The sequence below is a fragment of the Equus przewalskii genome, chromosome 12 (assembly GCF_037783145.1).
Source record: "Equus przewalskii isolate Varuska chromosome 12, EquPr2, whole genome shotgun sequence".
NCBI lineage: Eukaryota > Metazoa > Chordata > Mammalia > Perissodactyla > Equidae > Equus > Equus przewalskii.
In genome coordinates, this window is record NC_091842.1 from 20,541,243 (window position 1) to 20,568,844 (window position 27,602).

At 55.3% G+C, this 27,602-nt stretch overlaps 2 protein-coding genes and 1 long non-coding RNA gene across 36 annotated transcripts in view; 2 read left to right on the top strand and 1 right to left on the bottom strand.

Annotated features, from left to right (window-relative positions):
* Positions 1 to 8,657, top strand: SH2B1 (SH2B adaptor protein 1). Of its 34 annotated transcripts, none has more exons than XM_070568205.1 (11): positions 1 to 145; positions 253 to 337; positions 2,503 to 3,530; positions 3,800 to 3,901; positions 4,146 to 4,237; positions 4,342 to 4,517; positions 6,197 to 6,400; positions 6,595 to 6,806; positions 6,946 to 7,117; positions 7,585 to 7,684; positions 7,865 to 8,657. In XM_070568205.1, exons 3-11 carry the CDS (start codon positions 2,592 to 2,594, stop codon positions 7,881 to 7,883), a joined length of 2,016 nt encoding a protein of 671 aa, XP_070424306.1. In that variant the 5' UTR covers positions 1 to 145; positions 253 to 337; positions 2,503 to 2,591; the 3' UTR covers positions 7,884 to 8,657. The 34 variants fall into 34 exon arrangements, 32 of the variants coding, with proteins under 32 accessions (XP_070424306.1, XP_070424311.1, XP_070424297.1 ...); XM_070568210.1 differs by having other exon boundaries at positions 96 to 145; positions 4,411 to 4,517; XM_070568196.1 differs by lacking the exon at positions 7,585 to 7,684 and having other exon boundaries at positions 96 to 145.
* Positions 8,628 to 13,440, bottom strand: LOC139074888 (uncharacterized). The gene is made up of 2 exons (XR_011524791.1): positions 13,326 to 13,440; positions 8,628 to 8,958 (listed from the first exon to the last, which is right to left on the bottom strand). It is a non-coding gene; the product is annotated as an uncharacterized lncRNA (long non-coding RNA).
* The window catches only part of ATP2A1 (ATPase sarcoplasmic/endoplasmic reticulum Ca2+ transporting 1), an 18,987-nt gene continuing 799 nt past the window's right edge, over positions 9,415 to 27,602 (top strand). Inside the window, exons 1-21 of the mRNA XM_008537875.2 lie at positions 9,415 to 12,985; positions 13,408 to 13,425; positions 13,826 to 13,908; positions 15,287 to 15,391; positions 16,108 to 16,246; positions 18,210 to 18,290; positions 19,169 to 19,254; positions 19,406 to 19,703; positions 19,926 to 20,092; positions 21,978 to 22,066; positions 22,331 to 22,433; positions 22,677 to 22,808; positions 24,053 to 24,175; positions 24,302 to 24,520; positions 25,191 to 25,526; positions 25,754 to 25,974; positions 26,076 to 26,278; positions 26,468 to 26,553; positions 26,648 to 26,781; positions 26,916 to 27,033; positions 27,249 to 27,366. Of these exons, the coding sequence (XP_008536097.1) occupies positions 12,868 to 12,985; positions 13,408 to 13,425; positions 13,826 to 13,908; positions 15,287 to 15,391; positions 16,108 to 16,246; positions 18,210 to 18,290; positions 19,169 to 19,254; positions 19,406 to 19,703; positions 19,926 to 20,092; positions 21,978 to 22,066; positions 22,331 to 22,433; positions 22,677 to 22,808; positions 24,053 to 24,175; positions 24,302 to 24,520; positions 25,191 to 25,526; positions 25,754 to 25,974; positions 26,076 to 26,278; positions 26,468 to 26,553; positions 26,648 to 26,781; positions 26,916 to 27,033; positions 27,249 to 27,366 (2,977 nt within the window). The 5' untranslated portion in view covers positions 9,415 to 12,867. The remainder of the gene's footprint in view (positions 12,986 to 13,407; positions 13,426 to 13,825; positions 13,909 to 15,286; positions 15,392 to 16,107; positions 16,247 to 18,209; positions 18,291 to 19,168; positions 19,255 to 19,405; positions 19,704 to 19,925; positions 20,093 to 21,977; positions 22,067 to 22,330; positions 22,434 to 22,676; positions 22,809 to 24,052; positions 24,176 to 24,301; positions 24,521 to 25,190; positions 25,527 to 25,753; positions 25,975 to 26,075; positions 26,279 to 26,467; positions 26,554 to 26,647; positions 26,782 to 26,915; positions 27,034 to 27,248; positions 27,367 to 27,602) is intronic.

The window sequence follows — 27,602 nt, forward strand, 5'->3', positions numbered from 1 at the left end:
TCCTTGGGGGCGGTGTCCGCCCAGCAGCCGGGCCAGGCGCTCTAGGCTGCAGCGGGTCCTTCAAAGAACCTTCCCATCTCGCTGGTTCCCAGCACCCGGTGGCTACTCTAGCCTTCAATAGGGCCTCAGGACTCTATCCCCTAAGGTGGTTTCTCTATGGTTGACTTCTCTCCTTTGTCCGGAATTTCCTCCGGTTGGACACTCTGGTGGGATCCAGCCCCTCCTTACGGCTGCTTCTGTGGTTCCTTTTAGGTGCAACTGGGGCAGTCACTGAGCCCTCCGAGACTCACACCCTCTTAGCTCTTGAAGGGTTGCCCGGAGTGGGAGGATGGCGGAAGTGAGTGTGAAGGTGTCCTTCCCTGTCGCCGCTCTTCTCTATGGTTTCTTCCTTCGATGACGGGAAAAGGGGTCCCGGCGCCTGCGCAGAACTAAGCTGGGAGCTAGTCGCGGAGGTGGGGGTGGGGGGCAGGGAGCGGGAGCTGCCGCCGCCGCCGAAGCTAACCGCGGGGACCGAGATGCAGGTGGGACCGGAACCGGAACCCCCCTCTTCAAGTCCCTCTTCCCTCTCCGCGCCCCGGCCCCGGCGCCTGAGAGGAGCCCCGGGTGGGGACGGGGTTTGGCGGGGTGGGGGGGTGGGGTGCGGAGCGCCATAGGCAGGAGGGACGCCGGGCCCGGGGAGTGCAGCAGACAGGGCTGGCCCCGGGGAATGGGCTGGTAGAGCGTGTCCAGAGAGGAGAGTAGGGTCGGAGTGAATTGACCACCGGGCCCAGAGGGTCCGAGCCGAGAGCGGAGCCTGCACCCTCCACCACCCGCCCTTCGGGAAATAGCAGAACTGAGCCAAGAGGCAGGTGCATCGGGAAAATGTGTCTGAGTCCTGCTTGGCAGAAGAGAAACTGAGTCACCAGCTCGGGAGCCGCAGGGTCAGCAGGCCTGAAAGGGGCTGGGTCTGCCTGTGGTGCAGAGAGTTGGGTGGGCCTGTGTGAGCTGAGGTGGCCTCTGCCTGGAGATTGGTCTCTGCTGTGTCTGCACCTCTTGGCTCGGTTTCCCTGTGCTCCATGACTCTTGCGTCTCCTGGCTTCTTCTTGTTGGTTTGGAATTGTCCTTATGGTTGGAGCTATCTAAGTGTGTAGGGCCTAGGCCAAGGAGGAAGGGGTGGGGTCGCTGACTGTGGGTAGGAGTCTGAGATTTGGGGAGACTTTCCTGAGCTGCCCTTGCCCCAGTCCTGGTGCCAATCATCTTCCATATAATATGGGAGAGGAGCGTTAACAAAAGAGCCATGGATTGTAAATCCCAGCTCTGCCAGTCGCTAGTTGTAAGACCTTGGGAAGGCTCTTCGCTTCTCTAATTTTTCTTTTAGAAATTGGAACCCATAAAGATGGTCATAATGGCAGTCATTTATTGTGTGCTTACTTTGTGTCAAGCACTGACATGTTCCATTTAATGTTCCCAACAATTCTAGAGGATAGGGATCATTAGCTCTGTTTTATAGATACAAAAACTGAAGCTCAGAGAGGACATATAATTTGTTCAAGATCACACAGCTAATAGGTGGCAGAGCAGGGATTTCATCCCAAGTCTGATTCCAGAACCCATCACCTTAAGCACCAGGCTAACAAGCCTTTAGGGCGCACTCCCCAGTGAGAGAAGAGGAAGGTGGAAAATCTTAGGGTCCCAGCTCCCTGTTATGTTTTATTTACTTTGTGGCTAGCGAAGACTTGCCCTGACCCAACCTACGGTCATTCCTCGCCTGGTGCTGTTGCCTCTGGGCTCCAGATTGAAGGGGCACCAAAGAAGTGGGCTGGGGCCTTTCCAAGCTTCCTTCACACGGTGCTTGGGTGCTGGGCCCTGGGGTCAGCTTTCAAGACAATTGCTGTTTCAATCTGTGATCCATCCATCCTCCGTATGAACAACCTCCCTCAGAGCTGGACCTCAGGATGCACAAGGCAGGGTCTCTAAGCTCTGCAGGCCTAACTCTTCTGAGAGCTAGGGCAGTGAAGGGCTGTGACAGGCTGGCCCGGCCAGTTACTGGGGACAAGGACTATGCAGTGGGAAAAACAGTAGACTTGGAGTTCTGAAACTTTTCTGAGCTTCAGTTTCCCCATCTATTATAGAGGTTATTAAAATCTCTCACGGGGAAAGGTAAGAACAGAACGTGGAAAGCATGTAATGTTGAAGGATCTGCTTTAGAGAAGGGAGGTGATGTGAGAAAGATTCGTTTTTAGGGGAAGGTGCTCCACAGCCGGCTGTCGCTTCTGGAACCAAAGCCAGGGAAAGCGGCTTGGGAAGGCAGCAGGATAGGTGCAGGCTAGACTTTGGAGAGCTGGTCGTCTGGGGCTCGTGGGGTGCAAGGATCTGGGAAGGGGAAGGGAGGCAGTTTGATGTGCTTCCCCATTGCGTTCTGAGGAGTCTAGACCAGAACAGGGAGTCTGGCTCGGGGTGGGGCTCTGCCCCCAGTCCCACCTCAGCAGTGACTCGGTGTATGTGCCTCTCTTCCTTCTGCAGCTGCTGCCGCTCACCCCGTGTCTTCTGGCTGCTTCCCTCTTTGCTGCCCCTCCCCACAGGCTCCCCCTCTCCACCTCTTGGGGACCATCATGAATGGTGCCCCTCCTCCAGAGGATGGGGCCTCCCCCTCTCCTCCTCCCTTGCCACCACCCCCTCCCCCAAGTTGGCGGGAGTTCTGTGAGTCCCATGCCCGGGCTGCTGCCCTGGATTTTGCCCGCCGTTTTCGCCTCTACCTGGCCTCCCACCCCCAATATGCAGGGCCCGGGGCTGAGGCTGCCTTCTCCCGCCGTTTTGCTGAGCTCTTCCTGCAGCACTTTGAAGCTGAGGTGGCCCGGGCCTCCGGCTCCCTCTCGCCACCCGTCCTGGCTCCTCTGAGTCCTAGTGTGGAGATCCCGCCACATGACCTGTCCCTTGAGAGCTGCAGGGTGGGCGGGCCCCTGTCTGTGCTGGGCCCTTTTCGATCATCTGAGGACCTGGCCGGCCCCCTCCCTTCCTCAGTCTCTTCCTCTTCTACGACCTCCTCGAAGCCGAAGCTAAAGAAACGCTTCTCCCTCCGCTCAGTGGGTCGCTCCGTCCGCGGTTCAGTCCGTGGGATCCTGCAGTGGCGGGGGACTGTTGACCCTCCCTCCCCAGCTGGGCCCCTAGAGACCTCATCAGGCCCCCCAGTCCTAGGTGGAAACAGCAACTCCAACTCCTCTGGTGGGGCTGGGACCATTGGCAGGGGACTGGTTAGTGATGCAACATCCCCTGGGGACAGATGGACTCACCGTTTTGAGAGGCTAAGACTCAGTCGGGGAGGGGGAGCCTTGAAGGATGGAGCAGGGATGGTACAGAGGGAAGAGCTGCTGAGTTTCATGGGGGCTGAAGAGGCAGCCCCTGACCCAGCTGGAGTGGGCCGGGGAGGAGGGGCAGCTGGGCCTACGTCAGGGGGAGGAGGGCAACCTCAGTGGCAGAAGTGTCGCTTACTGCTTCGAAGTGAAGGAGAAGGAGGAGGAGGAAGTCGTCTGGAGTTCTTTGTACCACCCAAGGTGAGGCCCAGAAGAGGGTGGGTGACTGGGAGCAAGTGATTGAGCAGCCAGAGTGGTAACTCCGCCCACACACATAGCTTTGCTTACTTTGGTTTTTAAAGCCAGCTCCTGACTCTGGGTCAGGAGCTGTGGTCAGGACTGAAAAAGTAGTGTTGGTACCTTTTGTCCAACTCCCTTAGGATGTAGAAGGAAAGATGAATCTCTGGAGGGAAGGGAAAGATGGTCTCTGCACACCCAAAATCTGGATCTTGTTGTCTCTCCTGACCTAGGCGTCTCGGCCTCGACTCAGCATTCCCTGCTCTACTATCACAGATGTGCGGACTACCACAGCCCTGGAGATGCCTGACCGGGAGAACACATTTGTGGTTAAGGTAGGAGCCCTGAGCTCCCCTTCCCCCTTGGAGCGCTTGTGTTGGGGAGAAAGCTCCTTGCACATTTAAGCAAGGGACGCTGGTGGAAGGAGGTGTGTGTGTGTCAGGTGCTTTGTGAGCATGTCCCTGGGGCTGCGGCTTTTCTGGGAGGAGGGGACAGAGGGAGGCTGTTTTTCTTCTCCTTAGGGGTGGATTAAGGCCTCAGGACCTGGAAGTGGCCTGTGGGCCTCCTCTTGTCCCCTAGGTGGAAGGCCCCTCGGAGTATATCCTGGAGACAGCTGATGCTCTACACGTGAAGGCTTGGGTGTCTGACATCCAAGAATGTCTGAGCCCGGGGTGAGGAGCCTGACTTCTGTCACTGAGGGGACCCAGGCGTGGGGATGGGGAGCAGCCTTGTGCCTCTCACTTTCCTCCCAGCACCATTTTCCCTGTGTCTGCAGACCCTGCCCTGCTACCAGTCCCCACCCCATGACCCTCCCTCTGGCCCCTGGGACCTCATTCCTTACAAGGGAGAACATAGACAGCTTGGAGCTGCCCTGCCTGAATCACTCAGAGAGTCTGCCCAGCCAGGATCTGCTGCTGGGACCCAGTGAGAGCAACGACCGCCTGTCGCAGGGTAAGGGTGGAGCCTTAGAGAGCTATGAACCTCAGAACCTGCCACGCAAGACCCCCTGCTGTCAGGCCCAGGCCTTCTCTGCAGACTCTACTGTGCTCCCCATTCCTGCTCCTCAGCTGCCCACCCCCGCCCACTGAATGTTTATCTTTTGTCCCTGAACATGCCAGGCCACAGTTTGCCATTTAGAACCATCACCATCACGATCCCACACAAGCCCCAGGAAAACTCCTGTCCAACCTTCTGTGCCGAGCCTTGTCACCTTTTACAGAAGCTGAGTGCCAGCCAGCACTCTGGCTGGAGATAATGGTTCTCTTCTCCAAGCATCCAGAACACTTTGTACACATCTTTGGGTTGTTCTTACCCTGCATCTCTGTGCATATGTCAATGGTACCAAATTTTCCTTTGACTCTCTGTACTTCTTAGCCTGACTGAACACACGCACACATACCCTTCCCCCGACATAAACACACCAAGACATGTCTACCTGGCCCCAGCTCACCTTTCTAGACTCCACTACACCCTTTCCTCCTCACCTTCCATTCTGAGTTTCAGATTCACAGTACCTAGCACAAAGGCTATATTCAGAGAGTAAACAAGTGAATTATAGAATCTTAGAGCTAGAATGGACTTTACAAGTCATCAGTTCCAATCCCCTCGTTTCTCAGGCAACTAAGACAAGGGAGGGGAAGTGGCTTTTCTGAAGTCACCTGAGAGTCATGGACAAAGATAGGGGCTATGCCAGTCTGATACCTGAGCCACTGCTCTCTGCACTATATACCTGTCTTCTGAGCACTGCCCATGTACAACTTTCCTATAGGCTCCGGCCTGCCACTCAGCAGACATTCAGGAATGCCCTGGTACATAGCAGACCCTGTGCTAGCCTCTGGAGCAGGATGGGGGCACCCAGAGATGCCTGAGATGAGCTCCTTGCCCTCCATGGACTCACAGTCAGCTGAGTTGACAAGATGGCACTCCATCTAAAAAGCAGGACCAAAATGGAGAGCCTGTGCTCAGTGTCCTCTGAGCGGCACAAGCCAGTAGCACCTTGGGAGCTCAGAGGAGGAAGAGAATCGGAGAAGGTGGAATAGACAGGGAATACTACACAGAGAAAGTGAGAGAAAAGCACACGGCTTGGAGGAAGCAAATGGCAAGAGCAGAGACCACACATGGAGAGAGCCCAGGAGATTTGGGAAACTTGGGTGGGATAATTGAGCTAAAGTGGAGGATGCATGAATACAGGTGAACGTGAAGATCAAGCTGGTTAGGTTGGAGGGATTAGTAGAAAGAGGATCTTTGATGCCTCTGAGAGCTGGGGGCTTTGTCCTATAGGCCAAAAAAGAACCCCTTTTTAATGTAAAAATATTGAGTGCTTATCCCCCACCTCTGCACCAATGGCTGTAATTTCAGCACTTGATTCAGAAAGGATATAGGCACGCTTGGATTGTAGGATCTCCTTGCAGTAACTCTGCAGTGCCTCAGCAGTGCATGAAGCATAAGTTGGGAGCCATTGGTAAAAACCATCAGGGGTCACTGACTAAAGAAGGATCCAGCATTTCAGGCAGCTGACTCTGCCAGTGCACACAGGGTAGAATGGCTGGTGGGGAAGTGAACCCATGCAGACCAATCCTGCCAGAGAGTAGCTTCTCAAATTCTCAACTTTGCCCTCCGTTTTTTTCCAGGGGCATATGGGGGCCTCTCAGACCGCCCCTCGGCATCTATCTCCCCCAGTTCTGCCTCCATTAACGCCTCCCATTTTGACTCAATGGAACTGCTTCCCCCAGAGTTGCCCCCCCGCATCCCTATTGAAGAGGGACCCCCAGCAGGGACAGTTCATCCCCTCCCGGCCCCCTACCCGCCCCTGGACACTCCGGAAACAGCCACAGGTACCAGGGGTGTGAGTGTATGTCTGCCTCCAGGCCCACTTCCCCACCTTCTTGAAGCTCTTGTCTTGGGATCCTGAGGGATCTGACCCAGCGGGAGGGAAGTGACACGTGAGGGGAAAGCAAGTCTTTTCTTCTCCCAGGATGGGGGAGGCTTCCCTGACACCCCGGTTTCCCTCCCTCTCTCCTTCCTGAAGGGTCATTCCTGTTCCAGGGGGAGTCAGAGGGACGTGAGGGGGACCAGCCCCTCTCAGGGTATCCTTGGTTCCACGGGATGCTCTCTCGACTCAAGGCCGCCCAGCTAGTGCTGGCCGGAGGCCCCGGCTCCCATGGTGTTTTCCTGGTACGTCAGAGTGAGACAAGGCGGGGCGAGTATGTCCTCACTTTCAACTTCCAGGGCAAGGCCAAGGTGAGTGACTGAGTAAAAGGCTGTATCTTACGCAGCGAGCTTGCGGGTGGAGTCGGGGAACATTGCCGTCCAAGGGAGACGGCTTCTGTAATCGGCAGGGGCGTGGCCTCCCACTTCACCCTGCTCCTCCTGCCCTCAGCACCTGCGTTTGTCGCTGAATGAGGAGGGTCAGTGCCGGGTCCAGCACCTGTGGTTCCAGTCCATTTTTGATATGCTCGAGCATTTCCGGGTGCACCCCATCCCTCTGGAGTCTGGAGGCTCCAGTGACGTTGTCCTTGTCAGCTATGTCGTGTCCTCCCAGCAACAGCAGGGTGAGCAGAGCAGGTCTGCAGGGGAGGAGGTGCCCGTGCACCCAAGAAGTGAGGAGGTGTGTGTGCCAGAAAGACGGGGCGGGGGGCTATGAGGAGGAGAGGCTTGGTTAGGGAGAGCGGAGTAGAGAAGGTTCCTGTGTGTTGGGGTTTCGAAGGGAAGGAAGTACACTGAGAAGCTGTAGGAAGGCAGAGGGCTCCTTGCTGGAGTCGGGGAGGAAGTTGAGAGTTGGGTTGGTGCATTCCCATTCCATCAGACTCCTCTGTTCCATCATTTGTCTGTCTCCTAGATCCATCTTCCCCGGCCTTGTCTTTGCCCTTCGTCACAACCTTGCCTTGTGCCTGCCCTTCTTGGGGATGCTCGATCTGATCCCCTTCCCCCCTCCCTTGATGTCTGATTCCCCTGTCTGATCTCTCCCTTTTCCCCACCCCAACGTCCCATCTGTCCCCACGTTGCCCCTCCCCCCCAGGCCGGGAGCAGGCCGGGAGCCATGCAGGGGTGTGCGAGGGAGATCGATGCTACCCCGATGCCTCCTCCACCCTCATGCCCTTCGGAGCGAGTGACTGTGTGTAAGTGTGGTCCTCCTCTCACCACCGCCCATGATCCATCTTCCATGGATGGGGGGTTGCTCAGGAGATGGGATGTGGGGGAGATAGCACACGGCTCCTTGGGGGATGAGTGAAGGGGAGGCCGCTGCAAGAGCTTGCCTCTCTCCACAATCAGTCTGTCTTCTTACCGTTCCTATCCAGAACCGAACACCTCCCATGACCCACCCCAGCCCCCTGAACCCCCTTCATGGACAGATCCCCCACATCCTGGGGCAGAAGAGGCGCCGGGGGCGCCAGAAGTGGCGGCAGCAACAGCCACAGCAGCCAAAGAGAGGCAAGAGAAAGAGAAAGCGGGCACTGGAGGGGTCCAGGAAGAGCTGGTCCCCGTGGTTGAGCTGGTCCCCGTGGTTGAATTGGAAGAGGCCATAGCACCAGGAAACGAGGCCCAGGGAGGCGCTGGATCTGGTGGGGACCCTGGGGCAACCCCGATGGTGCAGCTCCAGCATTTACCACTAGGGGGCGATGGAGAAGAAGGGGGCCATCCCAGAGCCATTAATAACCAGTACTCCTTCGTGTGAGACACCCACCCTGCTTTTTCTCCACTCTTCTGGCTCCCTAGCCCTCAGTTCCTGAGACTGGGGCTGGGCTGGGACATAGAGGAGCGGTAGGAATCCCCTCCCCACATGCTTCCTGACCCTTGACGGCCAAGGGCATGTATGTTGGTACAAGAAGAGGTTCAAGAGCCCTATTAACTCCCCAGTTGATACACTACAGGTGCCCCATCCCCTGGGCAGGGGATTCGGGCTCCATTACCTCCCCAAGGGGCTCTTATGGTCAGCCCCACCCCTGGGGGCCATTTGCCCCATTAACCACCCCCTAACCCAAGAAAGGGTGAGGGGGAAGGGCTGTCAGTTATATTAAGGTGGTTGTTGTTGTTGTTTTAAACAAAATGGAGAAGCATAAATAAATAAAAGGGTTTATCTCAGTTCCATCATGATGGCTGTGGCCAGTGTTTGCAGTGGGGGCTGGGAGGTGGGGGTCAGGAAGGCAGCCCACTCAGCGTTGTGAACTCCAGACCGGAGGGGCCGGAGGGCTGGGTCAGATTGAGTCCCTGTGCAGTCGGCCCATCGCTCCGCTGTGGGTTGTCCTGTTGGTCGAGCGGTAAGTGCAGAGCCAAACAGTGCTTCTTGGGGTTTCCAGCGAAGTTCTCTTAATGGGACAGGATTATTAACAGCAGGATTGATGTTCTCCAAGGGCCTTTCCTGCTTTGAATTCTTCAGTTAAGCCTTCCTATCCTGGGGGAAAGCAGGCAGAGAAAGATCATGGGAGTGGGCCGGGGGCATGGTGGCTGTGTTAGGAGAGATTTAATGTGGCAGCCACAGAGTGGCTGCAGAGGGGCCCAAGGGCAGGCTGACTGCCCTCCTTCCCAGAGCCAAGCTGGGAAGCTGGAGCATGGATGACCAAAAGCACTGTCTTCCAGTCGTGGCTTTGCCTCTCACTTGCTGTGAGGCCCGGTCAAGGTGTAGCCCCTCCAGGCCTCAGTATCCTCATCTGTAAAATGGGAATTTTCATCTAGGTTGGAGCTGCTGACATGATTTGCTTGACCTGGATAATGTTCCCATTGGAGTTCACATAAAAGTTCAGATTATTGGCTTCTCATGAAAATCAGAAGACAGCCTCACAGAGTCTACCTTCTACATCTGCTCCATTCCCACCAGCCCACTTCACTCACATGGTGTGCCTGGCTCTATGGGCATCTGAGTGCAGCATCTTCCCTTCCTCCCACACTCCCCTCCTTAGACCCAGGCTCTGCTCTCTGAACTGAACTGTGGCTCTGCCCTGCTCCAATGGAGGGCACCCCTGGGCTTCCTTTCTGGGGGTGGTGGGTGCCAACAAGGAGGAGCCAGGTTCTGAAGACTCTCACGTATTTTCCTTGGCCCTCTCCCCTCCCTACCTCCATCCAGCTCTGCCTCTTACCATTCTGCCTCTCACTTTCCCTCCCAGGCAGCATGGAGCCTACATGCCCCTCAGCCTCTCCCCCCACCTCCAGGAGGCCCTACCCATGCTTATGACCTTGCTATTCTGGGCCTTGTGTCCTGTTGGGAGATGGACAGGAGACAGCTGGGCTCATAGGCCACCCACGCTGGGGGCTAGCTGGGGGAAGCCTTCTGGCTCTCCTGGTTTTGTCTAATCCCTGGGGCTCCCCCAAACCTTGGCTTCAGGAGACTGGGAATAGAATCGGCTTTGCAAAAATGGGATGGTTTGGGGATCTGGGTGCTGTGTTCTCAAAGTGAGATGGTGAGTGAAGGCTGTGGTGCTCTAGGGTAAGCAGGACCTGATCCTCTCCTAATCTAGCAGCAACTGTTGCTGTGAGGCTCCCCCCGCCCCCAAACCCTGCCAGCCTTCAGGGACTTGCCTTCAGAAGATGAGTGGGGGAGGGGTAGGAGGATTCCCTCAGCCCCCAAGATTTGTGTCTCTTGGCTTAAGGAGCCTAAGAGACTACTACTCCCCTCTAAGCCTTTCCTTATGAATTGTTAAACTGAAGTTTGGAACTGGTCAGAGATTGGCCAGGCTCTATCTCTATGTCCTTCAGAGCTAGGCCTCTACTGTTCTCAGCATCAGCCATCAGGCAGAAGAGGAAGAATGTCTTCCAGCTCTGGGCTTGGAGACCCCCAGTGGGGGAGTCCAGGAGAGCGCCTTATGTGCAGCCTTCCTCCATCCCAGTTCACACCCCCAGCCTCCCTGATGCTGATCCTTTTGCAGTTCTTGGCTGGTGGCTTTCCCTCTCTGGCTTCAGTTTCCCCCTCTCGGAAGTTGAGGGAGGTAGAAATGAATAACCTTAAAGGGCCCCGTTGGCAGTGACATCCTGTAAATCCTGCCTCCTTTCCTGGCTTCTTGCTCTCAACTCTCTTGAAGCTGCGATCTCTCCAGTCTTCTCCCCGTTCTCCATGTTTGGGCATTCCTGCTCCTTTAAGACAGTGCCCCTGTCACTCCTCCAGGTGGTGGTAGGGAGAAGCCAGCCAGCGCCAAAAAGCTTGGCAGATGCTAAGCCTGACTCTGGCCTAAGAAGGTGGGTGCTGGGCCAGGTGGAGGTGCCTGTCAGTGTGACCCCCGACACTCATACCCCATTGTCTAAGCCCCCCCAATCCCAGGTCACAGCAGGATTTTGCTTCAGGGGAGGGGTTTGTTAGAACCATGAAAAGGGGAAGGGAAGGAGCACGGTGTCCTCAACTCACCCTGGCAGCTGCCCCTCCCCCCAAGTCCAGGCATAGGAAGGGATGAGTATGGGGAGATAAATCCTTAAGTTCCATCTACCCCTGCTGTCCTACTCCCCAAAAGTAGGGCTTCCTTTCCTTTGCCCCGCTGTCTCCTATGGCATTGTCTGCTTAGGAACTTGAGCGCCGGAGAGGAAAACAGCCTTGAGAACCCTTTTAGTGGTCCATGTTTCTCATTGTTCATCTCAGGAAACTGAGGCCTGGAGGGAGGAAGGACTTGAGACCAGGGTCATGACGCTCCTTCTTCCCCTCGCTGACCTTTCACCATTATGCTTACTGAACCTCTCTCTTCTCTCTGCCCTCCTTTCCTCTGGCCTCACCCCATGCTACCCTCCGTCTGCTCCTCCAGCAGCTGCCCTGGTAGTAATCAAGAGACGCCCCCGTCCTGGAGTAGGGGTGGGGGTGGGGGGCTCAGACAGCTGCTTCTCTGAGGAAGCTGACACCAAGGCCAGCCGCTCAGCAACAACTTGTGGTTTTGCACCCAGCCCTGGGCCCCTGCTGCCCTGGCTGCTGCATGCCTGCTCTCTGCTGTCCCCTTTTCCCACTGCTCAGACTTCCCTCTGACCCTGGCACCCCCGTCTCTGCTCTCCCAGCTCTCTTCTGTCCTCATTTCCCCTAGACCTGACCCATGCATCTGCCTGCTCCCCATTCCTCTGTCTGGAGCCTCGGTCATACCCAGCTCACCCAGGCCTCTTTCCTGGATGCCCCCTCCCTCATGCCTCTTCTGGTGGGATGCGCCCAGCACCTGAGCACATGGCTCTGATCCTCTCTCCCCTTGAGGACAGATTCTTCACAGCCAGGGTGGAGTGCGGACCATACAGTGGGGTCTGCCTTGAGTTAAAGAGAGCACAGTGTGGGATGAGGTGACCCTCATTTCATGTCTTGGGGTGACCCCTGCCCCGATCCTGAAACATTTATCCCTCCCCCTCTGCCATCAGCACGTTCTGTAGCTTCTTGGGTTACCCTGCTGCTGGGGTATCCCATTTTCTTGGTGGGGGGGATTCTTTGTCAGGGATGGGGGGCCCTGAAGGCGATGTTCCCAGAGGCCGAGTTAGAGCGATGGGGAGGGGGAAGCTTGGGGGAGAGACAGACAGTCCTGGCTTTGCTCACCAGGGCCTGGACACTAAATCCCTTGTTGTTGGCTTTAGCAACCTCTCCCTGGGGTAGGGTTACCATCTTCTGCCCTATCCCTTTGACCCTCTCCCCTCTTGACTTCCCCTTGTCCCTCTAGAGGCACTTCCTCTGGTCCCCAAAGGATGTTCTCCTCTCTTCAATCCCCTGAAGTTTGGAGGATCTCTGCTGCCCTTTCAACAAAATAGGCGAGGAAGAAGAAGACTGTGACAGTAGAAACAGGTCCAGGGTGGATGAGACGGGAAGAGAGGTGCGAGGAAAGCAAAAGGCGAAGGCCTGAGAGGTGGAGCATGCTTACGGGAAGAACTAGGGGCGTGAGTTTGGAATAGGAAATCCAGTGCAACTGAGGAAGTCAAAGCAATTGGGGTCAGCAGCAGAAGACAGAGAGTGAAGTCTCTCCCTGCCCCCCCTGCCCCGGGGCTGGGGCCACCTTAGCTTCCCTCATGAGTGACATCTCAGGCTGCAGCCCCACTGTTCCCCCTCTGTCAGCAGAAATATCTCTCTCTTCTGATCCCTCCTGCTGAAGTCTCAGCCAGCCAATCCCTGATCTGGAGGAGGGGGGAGCCTGCCCCCCCACTCTCTCATAAGGACCAGCTGGGGGTTGGGGGGGTGGCCGGCTGCTGCAAGTGGGACTGGGTTAGAGCTTTGTGGAGGGAAGAAGAACCTGGGGGGGGGGCAGGAGAGAAAAAAGAAGAAACCCAGACAAACAGGCAGGTGGACTCACTGAGGAAGGCTCCCCACGCGTGAGAACCCTCCAGAAGGAACACACCGCCCCCTGGCCCCCAGGAAGGGAGCATAATGGAGGCTGCACACTCCAAGACCACAGAAGAATGTTTGGCCTATTTTGGGGTGAGCGAGACTGCTGGCCTCACCCCGGAACAAGTTAAGCGGCATCTGGAGAAATACGGCCCCAATGGTAAGTGTCCCTTGGAGAAGAGACTGCTAACAACTTCTTGTGCCCCCTACAATACACACACACACACACACACACACACACACACACAAATATGGCCTTAATGATAAGTGTCCCTTGGAGAAGAGACTGGTAACAACTTCTTGTGCCCCCTGCAACACAAACACACACACTGGAGCCTCACCCTTAAGGGTATCTTAGGGAAGAGCTGGGCCATGGTCCAATGACTGCAGGGGGGAAGAGGATCCTGAGAAAACGGTCCCTGAGACCCAGAGTTTTAGGAGGTTTTATGGGATGACCTTGGTGAACCTCAGATCGCCTTTTGGTGGCCTGATTCTCTTACCTTAGCCACAAAGTCCTTGATGCGGGGGGCATTAGACTGAACCTCAAATGAATATGTCCTTTTCTTCTTTTTCCCTGGGTAGAGCTCCCTACTGAGGAAGGTAAGTTGTTGGAATCCCTGAGCTCTGGTAAATGACCCTCCCTCTGCTCTGGGCCCCACTCCTTTCTCTCTGCCTTCATCCTACCCACTCCTGGGCAGATATCCCTCCCCAAAGGTTAGAGTCTGGCTGGAGGCAGAAGTTTCCAGGCACATTCTCCTTGAAGCATCCAGCCCTTGAACCACTGCCCACCACATTGAGGAGCCTGGTGGCTCCCTCAGTCCTTCTCTCAGTACCAAGTGGCCTTGCCCATCACCCCAGAACCTTCCTGCTCCAGGCTGTAATTCAGGGCACTCTCAGTCCCTGGACCCCAGCCTGCATCTGGAGTCCCAGCGCTTCATCCATCCATCCACCAGACCTTAACCCTGGGAGTGGGGCTGCCTCCTCTTGCCTCTTTCCCCAGGGAAGTCCCTGTGGGAGTTGGTGGTAGAGCAGTTTGAAGACCTCCTGGTGCGGATCCTTCTCCTGGCTGCCTGCATTTCCTTTGTGAGTGTGGTAGGACATCTGGGGGCTGGCTGGGTGTGTGGGTTGCAGGAGATCTGGACGGCCTGTTGGCAGAATGCTCCGAATTAACCTGTTGCCCTCAGCATCCTATTCTAACAGACCAGAACTGAGGGAGGTGGGAAGGCGCTGATTTGCATCTTCCTGTGTCCTCCCCCACACCCTGCAGGCAGGTTTTATTTTAAGCTTTAAGGGTGTTCTCAGCCAAAACACTGAAGCTAAGCCACCCCTGCAGCTTCAAGAGCTTCGAGGGCTCAGGTTACCCCCAGAGCCGGCTCCCCAGCCCAGAGACTCCCTGGCCACCACTACTCCCAGCATGCCCCGGGGCACACCACGCCCTGCTCCACCAATCCCTGAGCATCCTGACGCCCATGCCCCGCCCTCCTGACACTGATTGGTTGAGGCAAATACTCCCCCCTAGAGGCGGGAAAGAGCTCCTGGTGCGAGGATGGCTCCAAATGCCCCCGAAAGCCCAAACCCCTCATCTGTCTCCCAGCTTCGCCACCCTCCCTCCAATGAGGACTGGAACTCCTGGGTCCCCATCCTCACGCTCCTGGCCTGACCTTCTCCTTCCCCCGCCCCTCACAGCCTCAGCCCTGCCTGCCCACTCTCCAGGCCCTGCCGTCTCTCGGCCCCAGAGCTTCCCTCAGCACCCACCATCCCAGCAGTCCATCCTGCATTTGGGAGTTTCTTCCTTAACATCTTATTCCTGCCGGAAGACGAGACTCTAGAGGCAAAAGAAGTCTCCTCGTCTCCTGGTCTCCTTAATGGAGGCCTTGTAGGCCCCTGAGTCCTAGCTGGCAGGGCCTCCCTCCTCCCTTCTCAGATTTGCTCCTTGACATTTGCCTGTGGCTGTTGCCTGGCAGTGGCAACAGCTGGGGTGGGGTGTGTACAGGAGGCCCCGTAACACTATCCCCACCTCCTGCTCCCTCATGAAATCAGAGCTTCCCTGCCTTGGGCTATGGGGGAGGGCTGTGGGTGGGCCAGTCGCCTGCAAGGACCACAGGGTTTTTCCTATGGAGTTTTGGCTCCCATGGGATGGATGTAGCTTTGGGGGTAGTTGGCTCGGGTGTCCCCTGAGGTTTGTTTACAAGCCAGCAACTCAGTCAGGGGAACCTAAAAGCATTCCCAGTTAATCCCTAAGGTGTGCATGTCTGTGCCCGCCTGTGCCCGCTGAATAAGAGCAGCGGCAGTGCCTATGTGAGTATGCGCCTTGGAGCATGGAGAACCTCACACCCACGTGGGGCTGCAGCACTCGCATCGTGCCCTGCCCTGTTTGTCCACACATTCTCACCTCCATCTCCTCTCTTTACCCATTTGAGGGGCTTTCTTACCTGTTATTCTCCCTTCCCCTGCTCTCCAGGTGCTGGCCTGGTTCGAGGAAGGTGAAGAGACCGTCACTGCCTTTGTTGAACCCTTTGTCATCCTCTTGATCCTCATTGCCAACGCCATTGTGGGGGTTTGGCAGGTTAGCTTTGACCCCGCCTCACTCCTTCATGTCCTGACACCGACCGTGAAGCCGGCCTCCCTCCCTGTCTTCTCCTCCTCCATGACTTGCCCTGGGCTAGACTCGTTCTCTGGTCCTATTGCCCAGTTGGGAAATGGGACAGAGTGTTAGAAAGAGGTGGGAGACTGGTGTTCCCACTGTCACTTGCTGGCCATATAACCCTGGGCAATTTCCTTCATTTCTCTGAGCCTCAGTTTCCTTATCTGTAAAATGGGGCTAATGATCCTATCCCTCAGAGATGTGGGGAAATTTAACAAGATGGTGAGTGTGGAAGTGCCCAGCCTTGTGCCTGCCATACGGTAGAATTTCGATAAATGCTAGTTTGATTTCCTTCTTTCTCTTCCCTTCCCACCCTCTATTTTTCCTGTCCCCTGCTTTCTGATTTCCTTTGATTCTTCTTTCCTCTCTTCCCCAAACCCTTTACCCACTTTCAGCCATAGGGGACAGTTTCCTCAACACAAATACACCTACCCTCGTGTGGGGTTTGTCTGCTTCCCCATGTCAGGAGCCTGGGCTGTATAACATGCCTCCTCCCCTGTGATGCCTGGAAGGTTTCCCCCGAGACTCTTGCCCCTGCTCCTGCATCTCCACACCCCCTAATCCTCCCCCACCAGTCCCCTCCCATTCCACAACTTCCTTCCTCTGATGACCCTCCTCTCATCCACCCTGTCCCCCAGGAGCGTAATGCAGAGAACGCCATTGAGGCTCTGAAGGAATATGAACCCGAAATGGGAAAGGTCTACCGGGCTGACCGCAAGTCAGTGCAAAGGATCAAGGCTCGGGACATTGTCCCTGGGGACATTGTGGAAGTGGCTGGTGAGTGATGGAAATGAGTGGTCCAGGATGGAAGGCCTTGGGTTCGAGGCCAAGGAGATGTGTATATTGGGAGTCGGGGCTGGCCAGCCCCTGGTCGTGGTGTCCAAGATGTAGCCAGGACGGCAGAGTCTTTGCCTCTCCTTCCCAGACTCCTCAGGAGGTCACCCCAGGGCATTGTGGCCACAGCACCCCCTCCCTGCCAGAGTCTCAGCAGGAACAGCCAGTCCTGTCCCTGAAGCTGCAGGCAGACCCCCTGCTCCCCTCCTCTCGCCCAGCACTTGCAAGCAACAGGTGGAACCCAGTCTCTGCCAATGGCTCTGTCTCCACCCCCCTCCTGAGCCTGGCTTCCCTCTCCTTCCACCCACCCCCAAGCTTGGTCAGCTTTAAATCTTGACCTCTCAGTGTCCTTGAGGCCTCTCAAAGGGGAAGGAGCGAGGGTAGAAGGGAAAAGGGGGGCCGAAGGCTCAAGCCCCCGCCCATGTAAGGGAAACTCAGGCGCCAGCAGAGAGCACGGGACCTGGGAGCAGAAGAGCTCAAGGAGCGCCCCGCCTCTGGGCTGAGGGACACTTAATGCCTGACGGCAGGGTGGGGGCCGGGGGCTAAGATTACTGGGATTCTGCCCCCTTCAGCGGTTTTTATATTTGCCCTGTGCAGGCCTTCCCCCGTCTCCAGGCCCCTGGCATCGGGGAATATATCTTTCTAGGCCTGCTTGCCTCCACCAGACACTCAAGTCACCATCATGGGAAGCTTGGGGAGAGGGAGGGAAGGCAGGCAGAAGACCCTGGTGGGCCATCACAGGGCCATCTTGCCACAGTGAGGGTTTGGAATCAGCGCCATGAATCTCTATAAATATCTCTTCAGCTTGGGTGACAAGGGTGTCCCGCCCAACTCTGTCGCCAACCTGCTCCCTCTGTCAGCTTCCTCTGGCACAGGAGGAGGGACCTTAGAAACAGAGAAAGGAAAGTGATCAAACCCTGTCCCCGGTACTATCCATGGGAGCAGGCGGGATTAAGCAGAGGCCCTGGGAGGTGATTAACCTCCTCAAAGGTTTCTGAGTCTGGCGGGGCATCTGCCTCGTCAGCCTCCCCCCAGCATGGTCTCTGTTCTGACCCACTCTTTCTGTGCTTCTCCCTTGGCCTCCCCCCTCTTTCTCAGCTCTCTGGGCTGTGTCGCTGCCCTTGCCCCCCAACTCCTTGTTTCTTGCAGCCCTCCCCTTCTCTCCTGCGCAACTCCCCAGCTCACTCACCAGGGCTCCTGGCCTTCCTTCAAATGCTCAGACAGGGCCTGGCAGGTTTCTGATGTGCAGACCTGCGCCCTTTGCCTGAGCCGCTCCTCCCTCTCCAGCGTCCTCACCCTTGTATCTCCCTCTCCATCACTCTCTCCTGCTTCGCGCTCCACCTTTTGTCTTGGGTGACAATGACTTTTTCGCTTCCCCTAGTTTCTCCTGTGTCTTCCTGCCTCCCCAGCTGTTCACCTTCATTCTCTTCCCCCGACACACTTCTCTCCGACTCACCCTGTTTTCCTTAGTTCTGTTCTTGCCTTGCCCTCCTCACCTTTCTCCCTCTTATTTCCCTCTCTGTTTTGCTGTCATCCATTCTCAGTTGTATTTTCTCCTTATACAACTAGATTGTTCCTGATTTCCCCGTCAGTCACTCAGCACACGTTTACTGAGCATATGTTATGTCCAGGCGGGATGCCAGACCCTCCCTCACAGGGCTTCCAGCCCAGAGGGGGAAAAGCATGCAACCAGGGGGACAACTGGAAGGAGTGTTAAGAAGGAGATGCTTGTTGGGGCTGCAGGGCAACATGCCGGGACCCAACTCAAGCCCAGGGGGGCACCCAGCCTAGGTGACCCCTCCAAGACCTGAAGGATAAGGGGAAGTAGTCAAAGACTGGGGGTTTTCTTAGGAAGGAAGGAAGCCCCCTTCTCAGCTGACTTCACTCTTCTCTACTCTCTCCACAGTGGGAGACAAAGTCCCTGCAGATATCCGCATCCTCTCCATCAAATCTACCACCCTGCGGGTTGACCAGTCCATCCTGACAGGTCTGGTGGCCTGGGTGGGAAGACGCACCAAGGGGGTGTGGGATGAGGATTTGGTGAGGGAGGGGCTGGGTGCACAGGGATGAAATTCCAGGTGGATAAAAGAGAACACTCAGCAATAGGGCCCCCTCCTGGTTCCATAGCGGCAGCCGTGTCAGCGCTGCTCAGCTTTGTTCATTCTGTTGCAAGCCTGGCACAGGGGTCATGGGAGAGGGCAAGACAGTTGAACCCATTCTCCAGATGGTTCTTGACCCATCCCTTCCACACAGACATATGAACATACTCACCCAGAGAACTATCCTGTCTCCTGAAAAGTCCCCAAGTGAGGAACCATAGATTCTAGGACAAGATGGAAGGTTCGCATGTACTTGAAACCATGGCTGCTTCTGTTTCTCCTCTGGGAGAGAGAGGGTGAAGAGCCAGTGAGCATTCCCCATGGTCCAAGGAAGCAAGGCTAGGCTGGCCCAGGATGATTGCCTGAGCCCCCGCCATGTGGGTGAGGGAGGTAAGGTCCCAAGGGTGTGGGCCTCTCCCTCCCAGGAATGTGCTCCACAGTTGACAGTGCATTTTCACATACATCAACTTATCTGACTTTCACCAAGACCCTGTTCTGAAGAGTACGTATTATTGTTCCCATTTTATAGAGGAGCAAACAGAGGTTAAGTGACCCAGAGTCATGCAGCTTTTAAGTAGTCAAGCAAAGTCTTTTTACTTTAAATGAATGGATTTCCCATTTGCCTCCAGTGGCTTCTTCCAGAGTCCAGGATTGTTGCTTGGTCCTTACCTGGCCCTGTCCTGCCAAGCAGGGAGGGAGTTAGGGATGGGAAGTGTGGGAGAAGGACATGATGTCATCTGAAAATCCCTTGGCCCCTTCTCCACAGGCGAGTCTGTATCCGTCATCAAGCACACAGAACCTGTTCCTGACCCCCGAGCTGTCAACCAGGACAAGAAGAACATGCTTTTCTCGGTGAGCCATCCAGGGCCGGCTGTCATGCGCTCAAGCCAGAGGCCCTTTTCTGGGAGAGGCATGGCGATTGAGAAGAGATGAGGCCCACAGTAGGGAAATGCAGCATGATGGTTACCTCTTGCCTGATTACTTGACTTCTTCACCTTCCCAGGGCACCAACATTGCAGCCGGCAAGGCCTTGGGCATTGTGGCCGCCACTGGGGTGAACACGGAGATTGGGAAGATCCGAGACCAGATGGCCGCCACGGAACAAGACAAAACCCCGCTGCAGCAGAAGCTGGATGAGTTCGGGGAGCAGCTCTCCAAGGTCATCTCCCTCATCTGTGTGGCTGTCTGGCTCATCAACATTGGCCACTTCAATGACCCAGTCCACGGGGGCTCCTGGTTGCGTGGCGCCATCTACTACTTCAAGATTGCTGTGGCCCTGGCTGTCGCTGCAATCCCAGAAGGTATTTGTAGCCTCTCTTTCTCCTCCTACTTGCCAATCTCAACTGCAAAGACCCTTTTTCCAAAAAGGTAACATTTTTTTTTTTTTTTTTCAAATAAGGTAACATTTACAGATTCCGGGCATTCAGACTGATCGTCTTTGGGGTTATTATTCAGCCTGTCGCACTAGCTTTCCCTCCCGCCTCCATTATTCTTCCTTCCTTCTCTCTCCTGCCTCCCCACAGGCCTTCCTGCAGTCATCACCACCTGCCTGGCCTTGGGTACCCGCCGGATGGCAAAGAAAAATGCGATCGTGAGGAGCTTGCCCTCTGTAGAGACGCTGGGCTGCACCTCTGTCATCTGTTCCGACAAGACAGGCACCCTCACCACCAACCAGATGTCTGTCTGCAAGGTCAGGGAGTGTGGGGAACACCCCACTCAGAAGACTGCCTCTGGGGTGAAACGAGCCTCCAAAGACGGGGCTACCTATTCCTCACTGGCAGCTTCTCATTTTGGCCTTGGAAATGCTCAGAGGGCAGATCGACTGCCATCCTGTCAGCCATGAAGGGATCAGAGAGGCCCCTCCACCCTGGCCAGATAGCTCCCTCTAGCCACTGTCCGTGTGCCAGATGCTGACTGCCATGTGTTACCTCTAATCCTTCACAACAGCCCCGTCACGGGAAGGTCTCGTTAACCCCATTTTTCAGAAGAAGAAACTGAGGCTCTGGGAGATTCAGTGCGCAGTTAGCAGGTAGCAGAGTTGAGTTTCAAACCCACGTCTTTCTGGCCCCAGAGCTCCTGCCTGCGCACCAGACCACGCTCCAGCGTGGTCATCCATGACAGGCTTGGGCACCCAGCCACACTAATCTTGAACAGCATTTCCTAATCCGGGGCTCTTCATCTTTTCTGTGCCTCAGACTCTTTGGCAGTCTGGGCCTATTCTCAGTATAGTATTTTCTTTTTTCAGTATAGTATTTTAAACATATAAGATTAAATACATAGAATTCTGTTTTAAAAATATATCAGATTACAGAGGAAACCAATGATTAAAATACAGTTATCAAATATTTTAAAAACAAATTTGTGATTTGGTAGCACATATGCTTCTTTACTAATGTATTAAATAGCAAATTCTAGTGGTCAGTCTGAGAACCACTGCAATGTTGAATCAGTGATGAGGGCAGATGCTATTTTGAGGGCTCTGTGACAATGTGATGTGATAGGAAAGTATCTGTGGTTATATTGGTGGCAGAGTCACAGGTTTTGCAAATACTTGTGTGGTCCATTCATAATTGGAAGGAAATACTAAATGTCAGTTAGAGAGAAAATAAAAGATGTGATTTTTTTTTTTTTTTTTTTTTTTGCCATCAAGTTCACAGACCCCTTGGGAGGGCAGTTGTCCATGGACCCCAGGCAAAGAACCCCTGCCCTAAACAGAGTTCTGTGGAATAGCATGTCCACGAAATGTAAATTGCTGTTATGAGAAGCAAGGGCTGTGCGGTCAGATGAGGGTGAGAAAGGCTATACCCTTAGCCCCTTGGGTAGACCCACGTGTCTGTTGGCATTTGAAAGGCTCGAAGAAGCCTGATCGAAAAGAGGTTGGATTCTGCTTTGTTTAACCCAGAGTTTCCCAAACGTACTTGACCACAGAATCATTTTGTCTTGGAACACGTCTTAAGGCCAGTCCTGTCCGCACTTGCTCTGCTTCAGGGTGGGCTGCCCTCCTCTGGGCACTGCCTTCTCTACATCCCTCCAAAGCACAAGCTTCAAGGCCAGGCTGCAGGCTTGTGCAACTGGCTCCTGTCGTGTTTCACGAAAATGAATTAATTGCCCACATTTGAAAGTCAAGAGATTTCATAGGAAAATAACCTGACTTTCTAGCTCTTCCTGGAAAACTGGCAGAACTGGAAGATCTGGCCACGAGCAGCTGGAGCTGTAGATGGGCCATGTGCTAACAGGTGGACTGGTAGCTGCGTCCCCAGCACACCTTGTTGTGCACGTCTTATTTTATTAACTGATCTAAAGGAGTCTTGAGTGTGACCTGCAGTCACTTTTGTCTTAAGGCCACTAACACAGAACTTGGAGAATGATTGCAAGGGAGTAGGGGAGAGGGGAGGATGCAGGGAGGACAAAGGAAAGGCTTGGTGGGGGTTGGGGGGGCGGTGGTAGGAAGTTCGGTTAGTCAGTGCACATGGCTGGGCAGAGGGAGCTTAGGAGCACGGGCCTCCCCTCGGTGCAGATTGCCTTCAGGGATGGGGAGAGTTAGACCTCTGTGTGCACGCCCTTTTCCCCTGCAGATGTTTATCGTCGACAAGGTGGATGGGGACCTCTGCATTCTGAACGAGTTTTCTATCACTGGCTCCACTTATGCTCCGGAAGGGGAGATGTAAGTCTCCTTCGAGTCTTCTCCCCAGCTCCTCCTGCACCCCCCTCACCCTACATTTTCCCTAGCACCCTCCTCCCTAGTTTTGTCTTCCTTTCTCTCTCCTCTTCCTTCCCTGACCTTGTTCTCTCTCCCACTTGATCTCCAAGTTGATTGCCGTCTCCCTGGCCTGTCCCTCACTGTTTTCCCCACGCTCTCTCTGCATCTCACTCCCTGTTCTTCTCTACCTGTCTGTTTCCCTTCCTTCCTCCTCTACCCCACTGCCAGCTTGAAGAATGATAAGCCAGTCCGGGCAGGGCAGTATGATGGGCTAGTGGAGGTGGCCACCATTTGTGCCCTCTGCAATGACTCCTCCTTGGACTTCAATGAGGTAACCTCTTCACTCCTGAGGCAGCCCCTCCTTCCCCTTCCCACTGGCTCAGAGTCTAAGCCTCCTCAGCAGGCCATAAGGAAGGGGTCATGGGAAGAAAGTCCCTTGTCCCAAGTCCTTTCCTGGGTGTACGGGGAAGAGAGTGGCTCGCTCCCTTCCCATTCTAGGTGGAAGGTGGGTATGATAGGGCAACAAGGGGCCAGGAGCCCAGGGCACCTACTTCTTCCTCCTCTGCCCTCTCAGGCCAAAGGTGTCTATGAGAAGGTAGGTGAGGCCACTGAGACGGCACTCACCACCCTGGTGGAGAAGATGAATGTATTCAACACTGATGTGAGAAACCTCTCGAAGGTGGAGAGAGCCAATGCCTGCAACTCAGTGAGTCTGGGTGCCCCCTCCCCAGGATCACACAGACCAGGACCCAAGGAACCTCAGGAGGCAGAGGCCCCCAAGTTGGGCTGGGCAGGGCCTCCCGCCCCATGCTGGGACCCCAACCAGCACAAGCAGACGGCCTCTCCAGAGCTTTGTTGGCCGGATTGAGTTTGGCTGGGACCTACTGTCCCTGGATTTATACCAAAGCTTATACTAGGCTCTTTCTATTGCCTAGCTGCAACATCCCTAATGAATTTAAGATCACTTCTTCCTGTTGTGTCGCTAGGTGAAAGGAACAGAGCTGGACAGAGAAACCACAAGTGACCTATCCCGAGGCAGCCCCGATTTCGACTATTATCCCTTTGTCTCTAGAAGCATACTTGTTTTTATCAGATCTGAAGACCTGATTTAGGATTTGGGAAATATAACTAATGTGTATTCCTCTGCTTCCCCTTGTCCAGATGAACAAGCCCAGTCTGTTACTCTCTCTCTAAGCTCTGGTCTCTGTTGAATTCCTCTGGGGTGTTATGTTCCCCACATTCTTTTTTTTGTATAGCCAAGATGCTCACTGCTGCTTTATTTAATATAACAAAAATAAGGAAAACAATCTAAATATGTATCAATAGAGGATTCATTTAAAAAACTTACAAATGATAAGCATCAACTTATTTTTCATTTGTTGTTATTTCTGTTTAGTTTTATTTTATTTTGTGGAGAAATATCCATAATGCATTTGGTGAAAAAAGGCTCTCATTCATTTTTATAGCATATTACTGCGTGCCAGGCACTGGGTCTGCACTGTCCAACAAACACGTATCTCTAGAAGCACATATGGTATTTAAATTTAAATTAATTAAAATTAAATAAGAGTGAAAACTCAGTCCTTCAGTGGCACTGGCCACATTTCCCCTGCTCAGCAGCCGTTGCTCAATTGTGCCATATTGGACAGTTCAGATTACGGAACATTCCCATCAGCACTGGAAGGTCTGGATGGTGCTGTACTATGCGGTCCTGTTTCTGCTGTGCTTAAACTGGACACTGTAAGACAGTGGCAGCACTAGCCTTGGAATTCTCTCCGTTTGTGCTGTAGGTTCCAGACTTACCTTTCATCTTAGGGTCTGCTCTGACCTCTAGATCCTTTTTAACTATGTTTTAAGGGCTCTGGGACTCTTCACTTCTAGCACAGTACTGTCGCTCTTTTCCCACCAATCTCACGTCTGGCCTCTCCCTCCCTGTCTCCTCTCTCCCAGGTCATCCGCCAGCTAATGAAGAAGGAATTCACCCTGGAGTTCTCCCGAGACAGAAAGTCCATGTCTGTCTATTGCTCCCCCGCCAAATCCCGGGCTGCTGTGGGCAACAAGATGTTTGTCAAGGTCAGAAATCGGAATGTGCCTCAGTCCGCCTCTTCTTCCAAATGCTGAAGCCCTCTCCTATCCCTGCCCCCTCACTGTGCCCTGGAAGGAAGATGGTAGTCTCTGAATGCTATTCTGCTCTCCTAGGGTGCCCCTGAGGGGGTCCTCGACCGTTGTAACTATGTGCGAGTTGGCACCACCCGGGTGCCCATGGCAGGGCCCGTGAAGGAAAGGATCTTGTCGGTGATCAAGGAGTGGGGCACTGGCCGGGACACCCTGCGCTGCTTGGCCCTGGCTACCCGGGACACCCCCCCAAAGCGAGAGGATATGATTCTGGATGACTCTGCCAGGTTCATGGAGTACGAGGTGAGCAGATGGAGCCTTGAATTGTCCCAGAGTCTTTCGCCTCAACCCTCTCCCACCCTTGTCATTGCCTACTTCGTCACGGGTCCCAGAAGCACAGGACGTTAGAGTTTGAGAGAACCTTAGGAATCCTCTAGTTCGATTCGGGGACCTGTCTGCGACAGGGTGAGGTGCTTGCACCAGAACAGATGTCAACCAGGTCACTAAGCATACTCAGCTGACATACTTCCATAGTGACATCTTCTTGATGCAAGAAGCAGGGCATGACCTTCACGTGGATGTCAGCTCCTATTCTTGTAGAGGTCTGACTCTGTCCGCTCCCTTCATTTGACAGAGGGGACACTGTGACCCAGCAGGTAACATGAATTTGCCCAAAGTTGTAGACCAAGTGAATGACCCTGCTTAAAGCAGAAACCAGTGCTCTAACTTCCAGCTCGCGTTCTTTCTATGAAAGGCCGATGGGCCTTGCACTGCCAAGCCTGCAGTATACGTGTGAACAAGGGATATGTCCTCCCCCTGAGCTGACAAGGCCCCACTGAGGTCTGAACACCAGGCCCAGGGTCAGCTCTCCCTCTGGCCCGCTGACCCTTCTCCCCATCTCCCCTAGAGCTTCCTCCCTGGCTTATTTTCCAAGTCCCTCCTTGACCCTGTCATCTCTGCTCTGTCTCCCCAGACGGACCTGACCTTCATTGGCGTGGTGGGCATGTTGGACCCGCCCCGCAAGGAGGTCACAGGCTCTATCCAGCTGTGCCGCGATGCGGGAATCCGAGTGATCATGATCACTGGGGACAACAAGGGCACAGCCATTGCCATCTGCCGACGAATCGGCATCTTTGGGGAGAATGAGGAGGTAGCTGACAGGGCCTACACGGGCCGGGAGTTCGACGACCTGCCCCTGGCCGAGCAGAGGGAGGCCTGCCGCCGTGCTTGCTGCTTTGCCCGTGTGGAGCCTTCCCATAAGTCCAAGATCGTGGAGTATCTGCAGTCCTTTGACGAGATCACGGCTATGGTGAGGAGACCAAGGGGGCTGCCCAGGCTGGGGTCCGTGTGGAGTCTGGCACGGGGTGGTCTGCTTAAAGTCCGCTGAGATGATCATCTTGGGGAGCTGGGTGCCCAGGGAGGGGGGGGAGCTGAGTGGGGGCCCTGGGGAGATGCCCAGAAGGGAGGCCTCATGGAAGAGTCTGAAGGAGGGGTGTGTGGAAGGGGCCAGGTTCCACCTTGTCTTTCTTCTCTCAGACCGGTGATGGCGTCAACGATGCCCCCGCCCTGAAGAAGGCAGAAATCGGCATTGCCATGGGCTCTGGCACTGCTGTGGCCAAGACCGCCTCGGAGATGGTGCTGGCGGACGACAACTTCTCCACCATCGTGGCTGCGGTGGAGGAGGGCCGGGCCATCTACAACAACATGAAGCAGTTCATCCGCTACCTCATCTCCTCCAACGTGGGCGAGGTGGTCTGGTGAGCAGCCGGGGGGGCATCCAGGAGGAGCTCAGGGCCGGGGGGCGGATGCCCACAGATCCGGGAGGCAGCACAGACATGTGACCGCCTCCTTCTGGCAGCATCTTCCTGACAGCAGCCTTGGGGCTGCCTGAGGCCCTGATCCCCGTGCAGCTGCTGTGGGTGAACTTGGTAACTGATGGGCTCCCGGCCACAGCCCTGGGCTTCAACCCACCGGACCTGGACATCATGGACCGGCCCCCCCGGAGCCCCAAGGAGCCCCTCATCAGTGGCTGGCTCTTCTTCCGCTACATGGCAATTGGGGGTGAGCAGGATGGGACCCATGATCTTTCCCAACCCTTGGGATTGACCTTCTCTCTGGGACAGCGGCTCCCCCAGTGCAGCCACGCTGCTGGGCCCTCTTCCTCACACGGCTCTTCATGGCCACGAGGCCCTCTTAACACTTCCCATCTCCCCAGCCCTGACCCCGACTCCCATCTTCTCTCTACCACAGGCTACGTGGGTGCAGCCACTGTGGGAGCAGCTGCCTGGTGGTTCTTATTTGCTGAAGATGGGCCTCATGTCACCTATAGCCAGCTGGTAGGGGAGGATGGAGGAGGGAAGAGAAGTGGGAAGCAGGAGGGTGGCATGGGGGCTTCTGTGGCATCTCAGTTCCCTTCCCCGCCTCCTGCAGACTCACTTCATGAAGTGCAATGAACACAACCCCGACTTTGAGGGTGTGGATTGTGAGGTCTTTGAGGCCCCGGAGCCAATGACCATGGCCTTGTCTGTGCTGGTTACCATCGAGATGTGCAATGCTCTCAACAGGTGGGGCCTGCCTACCCTCCCCCTGCTGCCTTCTGGAGGCTGCTGCCTTTGTTCTCTGCCCCTGCTCTCTCTCCTCACCACTTCTTTCTTCTTGTGTCTCCTACCCTGGGCTCCACCTGGCGTCCCCCTTGCAGCCTGTCTGAGAACCAGTCCCTCGTGCGGATGCCACCCTGGGTGAACATCTGGCTGGTGGGCTCCATCTGCCTCTCCATGTCCCTCCATTTCCTCATCCTCTACGTCGACCCTCTGCCGGTGAGCCTTCTTCCAGGCACGGGCCGCCTGTTCCCCATTCCACAGGGAGCCTATGTAGGGGTCTGTGACCACTACAACTACAACTACAACTAGAGGCACTGACAAAGGGAGGGAGGTGGGGTCAGGTTAGGGCAGTGCCGGGTCTTCTGGCTCCTGCCCACCCGTCCTGAGAGGGGCACATGTGCTTCTCACTGCCACTGCCTGCCTCCTCCCAGATGATCTTCAAGCTCGAGGCCCTGGACCTCACCCATTGGCTCATGGTCCTCAAGATCTCATTTCCAGTCATTTTGCTCGATGAAGTCCTCAAGTTCGTTGCTCGGAACTATCTGGAGGGTAAGATGCTCCCTGCCTCTGAGCCCCGTCAGCCCTTGAGCCGAGCCGTGAGCACGGCCCTCCCTCTGCGCTGCGAAGGCGCCTGCCCCCCTCCTTTTCAGGTGGGTGTCCTTCCTGCCCACAGGCCCTTCCTCCTTGCCCCAGGCCTCCATGCCCAATGCAGATACATTGTCCTCGGTGCCCCTACCACCTCCTCAGCCCTCTTGGCCCTCTACGCCCACCTCTCTCCCTCCTTC

Coding starts and splice junctions, on each gene's coding strand:
- SH2B1 (XM_070568196.1), top strand. CDS start 2,592: ATGAATGGTGCCCCTCCTCCAGAGGATGGGGCCTCCCCCTCTCCTCCT. Junction 6,401..6,594: donor CACTCCGGAAACAGCCACAG/GTACCAGGGGTG, acceptor TCCTTCCTGAAG/GGTCATTCCTGTTCCAGGGG. Junction 6,807..6,945: donor ACTTCCAGGGCAAGGCCAAG/GTGAGTGACTGA, acceptor TCCTGCCCTCAG/CACCTGCGTTTGTCGCTGAA.